This window comes from Zootermopsis nevadensis, unplaced genomic scaffold (genome assembly GCF_977971745.1).
Source record: "Zootermopsis nevadensis isolate Lab colony 2312 unplaced genomic scaffold, Znev_1.0 Znev_ptg000087l, whole genome shotgun sequence".
NCBI lineage: Eukaryota > Metazoa > Arthropoda > Insecta > Blattodea > Termopsidae > Zootermopsis > Zootermopsis nevadensis.
The window spans coordinates 1-10,224 of record NW_028259218.1 but is presented as its reverse complement, the minus strand read 5'-3'; the positions used below and the strand labels follow the sequence as shown (position 1 = coordinate 10,224).

The 10,224-nt window shown below is 34.9% G+C and overlaps 1 protein-coding gene across 5 annotated transcripts; it reads left to right on the top strand.

Annotated features, from left to right (window-relative positions):
* The first annotated feature begins 108 nt into the window (after positions 1-108).
* Positions 109-8,928, top strand: LOC110840932 (uncharacterized). 5 transcript variants are annotated; one of them, XM_087341776.1, is made up of 6 exons: positions 109-2,336; positions 2,492-2,761; positions 3,445-3,745; positions 4,368-4,506; positions 5,836-5,929; positions 8,609-8,928. In XM_087341776.1, the coding sequence occupies exons 4-6, from the start codon at positions 4,490-4,492 to the stop codon at positions 8,774-8,776; spliced, it is 279 nt and encodes a 92-aa protein (XP_087197902.1). In that variant the 5' UTR covers positions 109-2,336; positions 2,492-2,761; positions 3,445-3,745; positions 4,368-4,489; the 3' UTR covers positions 8,777-8,928. The 5 variants fall into 4 exon arrangements, 1 of the variants encoding a protein (XP_087197902.1); XR_015533099.1 differs by having other exon boundaries at positions 109-649; positions 8,590-8,928; XR_015533098.1 differs by having other exon boundaries at positions 109-974; positions 8,590-8,928.
* Positions 8,929-10,224: the final 1,296 nt, after the last annotated feature.

Genomic DNA, 10,224 nt, shown 5'->3' with positions numbered 1-10,224 from the left:
GAAGCCTTTGAATGCAATGCAAAGTTCTCACTCAGTGCATCGTACAACACACATGGAAATGAAACAGTACAAATGTGATAATGCGATGTTTGCAACAAGAACTTTTCAAGGAATGATGATTTGAAGAAACATTATCGCACTCATAAGTATGCAATAAACATTTCTCACAGAAAGAAAATCTTGTGATACACGGTTTTATCCATACAGGTAAAAAGCCTTACACTTGTGAAGTATATAATAGAAGTTTTTCTCAGGGCGGACATCTCAACGCGCACAAACGCATACACACAGGGGAAGAAACCGTATAATTGTGATGTATGCAATAAGTAGTTTCCAGTGCGAGAAAAACTGAGAAGGCGTTATGGTATCCACACGGGGTGAAACCATATGGTTGTGTTGTATGTGAATGAAGCTTCACAGAACTTGTCAATCTTAAAAGTCATCTTTCTCGTGTGCATACTGGTTGAAATACCAAGTAGTGGAGAAGTGATGGAGTGAATAATTTAAACTTCAAAGACTTTGTTTATGTTGTAAATATTACCCGTGAGATTTTTGCTACAATGTGGCAAGTCAGTGTTTGGAAAATAGCTTATTTTCTATGCGTTTATATCATCAGATAAAAATACATAATGAGCTATGCAGCGTTGTGGTACGTACGCACATGTACAGAGAAGTCCTGTCAAAAGGCTACGGCCTTCATAAAGGAAATAGCACGGGGTTCAAGATGTCCACCAGAGATTGCACTTTGTGACTTTGCAGCAGCTGTTAGAACCAATGTTGTACAACATTCCGATATATTTTTTGAATAATGTGGAGTGTTGTGTGACAAAACATGAAGGAATTCTGTTATTTTTATATCATCATCCAGGATATCAGCAACTCCTTGAAATATCTTCTTGTTACCTAAATTGCTAGGATACCCAGCTCATAATTTGTAGAATTCAATTTTGTTAATTTGCATTCTACATCTTCAGGTGTGTCTTGTAACATATTATCAATGAAGTTCAGAAAGTCAGTATATTGTAAAGTGTACTCCTTTCCAAAATCTTGATTCTCTTAATATCAATTAATTTATAAGACCTTACTGGACATGTGTCTGTACACAAAATACTGTATATACACATTTTTATTGCAATTAATCTAGTATCAAAATAAACACATAAAATGTTTTGGTTGAATATCTTTGTGTATATAAAATGTACTAACCACATAAGTTTTGCAAGCAAAAATGTGTTATTTTGAAAAGCCTCTAAGGCAGCAACTTTAGCCCTAAATAGTAACACATATTTCATTGGCATAAAGATAATAAGATAACAAAGTGGAACCAGCTAACCAAAGCTAGCCTAGCCTAATGCAGCATGTTCTTACTGACATACAGAACTGCAATGAGGATCCTTTAAATGCTTGACTTAAAGGTGATATAATAGGCTGTTCCTTATGCATTACCTACCAGTCACATATCTACTTTCAGTGGCATTGGGATAACAAAAAAAAAAGCATTGATTCATCACTAATTTGTATATGTGTTTTCGTGTAAGATGGGAGCCTTCCCAACAATATAAACCTTTAGTTTTAATTTTCATAACTTTATTTTGTACAGAAAAAACTTTTCTATCCACTTTTATACTTGTTCTGAAGGAATGTTTACATGTCATCACATATGTAACTTTAAACTTTTAGCAAACTTGTGACCACACTCATTACATTCTAACGGCTTCTCTCCCGTGCGAGTGGTGGACAGTGGAATATCCTGTTTACGAGCTCATGACTAAACAGCATGCCATGTACATGAAAGTCCCTTAGAGGTCTTCTCTTAATAATTTCAGTATATGATACTAATTCATACCCACAGAATTTTTACTTCATAATGAAATCCTTATAATTACATCTACATCTCAGAGCCTTGGCTAATTTTACGCAAATGGATAGGTTACATTTTCCGAGATATGTGGTTATGAAATCGATTGGCAAGTGCTTCACGATGCATTTCGTTATTGATGGATGTAGCAAGCAATTGTCTGGATGTATTTATAATTTCTTGTGAATTTTATATACTTCTGTATCGTCCACAACACGTGGGTTCCTTTCCAGTTTGTCAGGTTGGCGTGCCTGTCTAAGAAGAAAATGGCCTATTCTTCCTGTGTTGTGTTGTGTGACTAGTGGTACTTCTGAAAATTTATCATTTAAATTTTTTCCCTCTCTGAAAATCATGGTTTTCTTGGCCATGAAGCTATATAGTTATTTTAAGTGGTTACCAACATTTGGAGGAACACATCGCATCCATCTTCAGTCTAATATCACTTGTGTCCTACAAGGCTACATGGCATTATAACCTGGTATAACAGACCTTATGTTTACCGCTGTGAAAACCTCATATTCTTTACCTTTTCCTTCTCTTCCCTTATAATGGGGATACTTATGTCCCAAAACACTACTACAATTATGTAACATAAATTCAATCTCCACAAAGAAATCTTTATTTATTTTTCAGAGGCACCATGGTTTGATAAGACTTTGCTACAAGATATGGTAGTAAAAGCTGGTCAGAAGATTAATTACACCATCCCAATTGGAGCTTCACCAAGACCTAAAGACAAATGCTCCGTAAATGGCAAGCCTTTTGAACCTGAAGTACGAGCTGATATTCAGACATTTGCCAATCAGACTGTGTTTGAGATTTTGTTTTCAGCTCGTTAATGATACTGGGCGCTACACTCTCACACTGGGGAGTCCTCAGCTTCTGCCAGTGTCACTGTGCAAGGTGAGTGTGATTTCAAAACCCACATGTGTACTTAGGCCAGTCAGTCTGATAACCGAAATAAAGACGGGGAAGTAGTGTATTATGACTTTAAAATATTTCTAAGTTTTCATGGTGATTCGTTATTAATAGTGGTCTTGCTTTTTGTACCAGTACCAAGAAAGCAGGATCAACATTAAAATTACTTTTGTTGATACGTGGTATATGTAAGTGTATTTGCCCTTATGCTTGTAGAATTAGGGATACTTGTTCATGTGGAAGCTTACTTTACATTTAGGCAGTTCTCTGAAGTGAAGTGTTTTGGATACAAAAGTAAATGTCAGTGTCTGTCATTCGTGTCCTGTACTGAATCACAGTGGTTGTAGTGTAGAATTTACATAGCCGCAGTTTGTTGTTATGAAATTAAAGCACTAGTTACATAAGTGAAATAAAATGACAACTTTCATACCATATTAAATTAAGAGTAGTAATTATTTGCTTTTGAAGTTATTTGGCTACGTATACCCAATTATTTGTTTTTGGAAGCAAGCCTAGGAATGAGATATGGATGTGAAGAATTAAGCATTCAGTCAAAAATAAATATTCTAGTCTTATACTTAAGTAAGGTGTTGAATATTTCTTTTAAATGAAATTAATATACCATGAATCTAAATGTTCTTAATCATAAAGTTATATTATGTTTACAGATCGACCATCTCCACCTGAAGGTCCTCTAGTGGTTAGCAATATAACAAAGGAGGGCGCTCGCCTTACGTGTAAGGTACGACTTGGTTGATTGTGGAAGTCCCATTCTGCATTACATTGTGGAGAAAATGGATGTGTCAAGGGGCACATGGGCAGATGCAGGCATGGCTTCAGGTCTATCTCATGACGTAACAAGACTAATACATCGGAAGGAGTACCTCTTCCGAGTAAAGGCTGTCAATAGCATAGGAGAGTCTGATCCTCTTGAGACAGCAAAGAGCATCATTGCGAAGAATGAATTTGGTATGTAATCACATACGATTCTGTGAAAATAAAATAATAATCAAATATATTTGTCTAGTCCATATAATTTACTTCTGTTCTCTTCAAATCTTAATGTTTATAAGTAGTGTTTTCTTTTATAGAAAAAGAGAAACAAGTAATCTGATATTACATTGGTTGATTAGCAGTATTTTGCTATTTGTACAGTTTCTTAATTTTAATTTATTTCCGTCATATTTTTTCAAAGAAATAATGAACTAAAGGATATCTTTGTTATGTTCCACTTTTGTTTTCTTTATAATACAAATGTGACAGTATGACATATCCATGCATACTACTGGGAGAGAGGGAGAGAGAGAGAGACACACTCATACACGCACAAAAGTTAGTGAAAGTTTCTGTTTCATTATTCCATTAAATGGGTCTGTGTTTAAAACTTAAAATATTTCAACAAAATTAAAATTTGAAGGCACTTCACTGACATCATTAAGAACAGCTAAAACTACAAATGTTACTAACACTGATAGAAATATTGTAATTACAGGAGCAGAATATTCAGTATGTAATTTAAATTCTCCATAGTGTGCTGTGTTAAAACGATTATAATTTATCTGTTTCTTTATAAATTTATTTACTATATTAGACGGACCAGATGCTCCTGGAAAGCCACTTATCATGGACCGTGTAGACGTAAATGAGATAGTGGTTCTCCCATTACTGGCTGTATTATTCAGAAGAAGGAAAAAGGAAGTCCATACTGGGTGAATGCTTAACAATCCAGTGTAAGTTAAAAATACCAAATTGTCATATTGATGATATTCCTTTCTCTTCAAGATACAGTTATTAACCCTCCAGGACTCGCGTTGTGAGCGCAGCGCCGCATTTTCAGTAGAAGTCTGATACACTCTTTCTAGGAATTGTTTTCTCTCCTGTCGCTTTATCTATGTTAAGAGGAAACCCCCTTAAATGGGAATTTCAAAGGAAATATTTCTAGCTACGACTATAGACCCGCTTTTTTCAGTTTACTTTTAGAATTCTGATAGTGCGGCGGCCCGCTCACACGCGAGTGTTTGTGTTCTAAAGTGAATTGTTTTTAAGTTTGGGTTAATTTCGTCTCTATTGGTCACGTTTACCAGTAATGTCTTCTAAAATAAAATCTTCTGATCCAAATGTTTAGTTGAAGTGGTTATTAGAACAAGTGAGTGCAGGAGAAATTATAGATTGTGAATTCGATGATAGTCAGGATTCTGATGAGGAACCACAAGAGGAGAATCACGATAGTCAATCAGAAAACTCGGCTGAAAGTTTAGATGAAGATTCCAACTTAGGGATAAGTGATGTTTATCTTGGCAAAGATAAAATGAATAAATTTCTAAAATTTCCCCTATGAAGAAGTAAAAAGGCACATTATCTCTCACTTTCCTCGGGGCAAGGGATGCGCAAAAAACTTAAAAACCGAGATCGAGTTCTGGCAGCTATTTTTCCAGATAATTTATTGGGCGATATCACAAAATTCACAAATAAAACACTGGATAAAATTAGAGAGAATTATTCTAGGCAAAGAGACTGCTTAGAAACTTCAATCGATGAAATCGAAGCTTCAATTGGACTTTTATACAATGTTTTAACATTTTATTAGTCTCTTAATCGTAACTCCTTAAATAAATTAAAAGTCAGTAATAGTCTGATTAAGTATTTGCTCAATTGATGGGTTGCGGCGCGGCGCTCACACGCGAGTCGGGACGTTCCAAAGGTGTACGCGAGCGCTGGAGGGATGACTTCCAGCATCTTAAAATAATTTAATAAATTAAAAGTTGTGAATACTTTGTTCATATTGATAATATAATTGACAAATTGATATCTTACAAGTTATTGTCCATTATTTTCACAAAAATGAAACAGAAGCAGTCTGATGCCGTAGTTGACATCTCTTATTTTGGCTGTATCTATGACTCATTTTTTCATTCTGAGATAATCAGTACAGTTACTTCTTTTGTGAGTTACAGATTTTAATGATATTTTTGTACAAGTTCTATACTTCTCTAATTTACTTTGGTGTATTTTGTCACATACTGCACCAAAATAAACAAGAAATTTTACTTACCATTCAGGGTACTGTACCGTTCCGTGTCATTGCAACAAATTCAGCTGGCCAGAGTGAACCTAGCGAGTCATCTGATACTGCGATTGCTGAAGCAAGATACCGTAAGTATTTCTGTACTTATTAAACACTGAGAAATATTCGTTTGTCAATAATATTACTTATGAAACTGACATCCCCCTAAAATCAAGACACCTCTGAATGATATCCGCATCAAAGCAGGCCAGATCTTTCACGTTGACATCGATTTTATTAGTGAACCTCCACCAGAAGTAATATGGTCTGTGGAAAATAAGCCACTCAAGACAGATGAAAGAACATACAATGTTACGGAACAGCTCTGGTCTGGATGAAGGATCTTTCCAAGTCAATGTATTAGGTAAGAATTTACAACGCACGTAGTTATAATTTGAAAAGTGGAGTGAGATGAAATCTATTTTGAGACATTACAATAAAGTGTTACTGGTGGGAAATATAAATAGTTACAGGCTTTTTGAAGGAAGCCTGTTTGGGGATTGATCGGGGTTAGTAATGGCTGTTAAAGTGTTCGTAAGTGTATGGAGTCGTGCGTCCCATTAATTCCCTCTGCAGAGAACTCCTTGAAAGTCATACAGTGACAGGTCCAGGCTGAATGGGGGATTGCCCAACACCTGGAGTACTTTAGTATTGATTTGTAATGTTTTTAAACTCATTTTAATATTAATAGCTGATTTTGACAAGTAGTTACTTACGACTATAGAATTTTGGTATATACGGTAATTGAGGAGCATTATGTGTTAGTTTTGGTATGTATCTGATTGGTTGAACTGTGTAACACTAATTCTTTGTATGATCTGAAGGAAAGTGATGAATATCAGTTCAGAGTGACAGCATTTTGAATGAACAAGCCATGCATGGACCTAGGAGGTGTTAGTTATAATTTACTGATCGGAAACCATTGCAACAGACAATTTAAAATTGGATAACATTGATATTGATTTATTTTCTCTATGTGTGTGACCTGCCTTACAGTTTGTTTTGCCATCTTTAAAACCTCTGAGCTGACACATGCTTTAAGATGTGAGGTTTTCACGTCAGTAAAAGCGTAAAAACCAAAAAAAAAAAATTTGAAAATTAGGGAAAAAATTTTTAAAGTGAAATTTTTCGATTTTTTTGGTTTTGTGCGCTTTTTTGACAATTTCAAGCATTTTTTTTATTTTTTGACTTCTTGAATTTGTTTTCTTACTGTGTGTATTTCTGTGTTTTGTAAGTTAATAGTCATTTGCCATGAATATTTGATGCTATAAGACTTGTGTAATAAGGTTTGAGCATCATAATATTGGGGTTTAATGGCTAATGTGGAAGGTTATTAAGACAACCAACACACAGCTATATTACAATATGTGAGGTATTGCAGGTAGCATTTCAAACGGCAGTGCAATGGAGCGTGCTTCGACGTAGATCTACTTCAGATCCGTAGTCGGTAGATGGCAGCAGAGTTTGTTACAGTACGCAAAGAATGATAATTGTATATCCCTCATTCTCCCGCGATGGCGGGATGTGTTCGCTGCTTTTCAGATGTTGCCATCCCTGCGTACGAGATAATGGCGTAACTGTTGTGTGTCCACTGCATTTCTTCTGTCATATATTGCGAGGACGTGCAAGTTAATGTTTTGTTATTTGAGCGTTTGTTGAATTTATGTGTGTTATCTTTCCCTTGTGTGGAGGACGTAAAGTAAGAACAATTTCGAACATGTCATTTCATGCAATTTATATAAACTTCATGACATTATACATGACTTCTGCTTTGAAGTGACTCAGAATAAATAACAGGATTTTGTGATCACAGTGATGAGTATTTAACTCATAAGAATAATCAAATTTATGATCAGCTGAACAAGTTTCTGTTTCTGAAGGAAGAGGCTGTATTACAGAGAGAAGAATGTTGGTGATTTCTATCCAAGACCCTTATAAATTAATTATTATAGCTGTGAATTTTATAACTGAATAGTAAGACAAAAGCAGAAAATAGATTGGAGTCTATATAAATTTTATTCAGGCTGTTTGCGACGTATTTCCATTAACAAAACATATTAATTTGTTTTCATGTACTTGGATTAGTAAGCTCACATCTTGGTAGCCTTTCGATATCACTGCTGTTGAGACACCTCCAGTTCAGTTTTAGTGTCTAATTACCAAAGTTCCCCTGTCATTATCGTATGATTCTGACTGACAGTTGATACCGCATAAGTCCATAGAAGAGAAAAAATTTTCCTCTTAAAGTTTATTGCTACTCTCATAGTGAGATTTTTCAATGTCACATGTGTAGCCAGTCATGTCATTAAGTTTATAAATCTTTATAACAAAACATTCATGTTTCTTAGGAATGTATCACACAAAGAACTGTGTAAATTTATACCAATTTTTCAATTTATTAACATTATTTTCACTACAATTAAGAACCAGCAACAACTGTTTGTTGTTCTTTATTTACATAAGTTCTGATGTTGACATTTTGACTGCTGACTACAAAAATTCCTGACTGACATAAAAATTAACCACATTGTACTTCGGCACTGTCTAGCGGACATACTTGTGAAGCATGTGTCATATGCAGCACATTACATGTTTCCCAGTGATGCTTCTTCATATAAGAAATTACTAGTTTCTCATTTCAGTGCCCACGATTGCTGCAGTAACTTTATTATTGGAACTTATTGAACTGGCATCATAATTCTGTTATATGTACAGCTTTTTTGTTTCTCCTTATGTTTGTGTTTCACAGGAAGTGATCTGTTTTGCAGAGCAGTGAAGGCAACTGCGTTCAGAATGTTGTAAGGAAGTTCACACATCTAAATGCCAAATGGAGTGATGTAACAGATGGAAGCTGCAATAAGTTTAAGATCCTTAAAGAAGCTTCACAAGAATATGGTGAATTTAGAGGTAAGTGTAGAAATTGCTGTTGTAAGTGATTGTGCATCGCTAACTCAGTGCGTGAGGGAATCAGCTGTTTCTTACAATCTAAGTTAATGTGGTCATTTTGTTTACTGAAATAGTTTGATTTAGAACTGTTATTCATTGTTTTTAAGAAATTATTGGAAATAAAAATAACATGCTTCTTGTTTCTGTGCCAGATTTTAGTTACATATTTTTTTCTGTAAGATTTGAGGTTTTCACGGCAGGAAGTATGAAGACTTCTTCAAATATTTTCAGTATTGGAAATAGTTGAAGGTTCCAAATTTTGAAATGTAGATGTGTCGCAATATCTGTAACATTATGGGCAACCTGAAAGCTACAGAAAAATTAATTCTCACCTAATGTTTCAGTACTTTCCTCCTAAGTATTCCTGTGTTCTTGTGTTTGGTTTTCAAATGAAAATCTTGTACTTATCTATTGTTTATCAAACGACTAACTTTTCATATGTGTTTGTCTCCACCTGAAACCATAACTGATATAACCTCTGTGCATTTGCACATGTGTGGAGGGGTAGTTGGAAGATATCCTAATAACTCTGCTGTAATAAAGTAGTCACTTGTGCCCTTTGGTAGTGGAATGATTAGCATAGTAAGCTGTTGAGGAACCTTTGATTTTCATTATAAAGAACCATCTCATAAAGCCTACTTTTCTGTTTTCTTTATGTAGCCGTGCAGTGATTTGCAGATGGCTCTCACCTACACATTTTTGAACAGTAAAATCAATTGTATTCAAAACCCCCTGCTTCTGATGCTGACTCTGGAAACTGAAATCATTTTACGAGGGCAATTGAAAAATTAACCTCCGATCGAGTTTAGGGGAGGGACAGTTGTCCATATTTCTGTGTTTGTAGAGCAGCATTTAGATAGATGAGAAAGGGAAGCTTTAATGAATTGGTCAGCTTTAAATTATGCCCCTTATGACTTTACATATTCTGACAAATTCTATTATAATCGCATGGCTCTGAATTTATTCCAGATGATTGAAAATGAAATTTCTTTAAGATTTTTTTTGTGGGAATGTGAATGTGGATAGTATGGTAAATGTTTGAACACTGTTATTTGTTTTTTCGGACAGGAATAAGTTGGCAAAAGTAACACTGTCCTCTCGTCTTGCCAAAGATTTGGCCTGTTTCTATGAATGTGTTACTGTAAAGGATCTAAAATTTGAATTTTATAATCGTTGGTTTTCGAAGGTGTTTCGTCTCATCACGAATAACATCAACATTATGGATTAAGTTTTGGCCTGCCCCATGCACAGGGATTAAAGTTATTCTGTATATTTTTTTCAGGCATTCCTGGATTGTTGTACTCTTCGGTTTATGTTGATAAAGTGGCTTTGGAATTCTGTTCTCATGCATATTTTCATAGTTTTCATGTTGTCCTCATATTTATTATTGGTTCTTCTGTATTATCTTTGTTACATTTAAGATCCAGCATTCTGTATC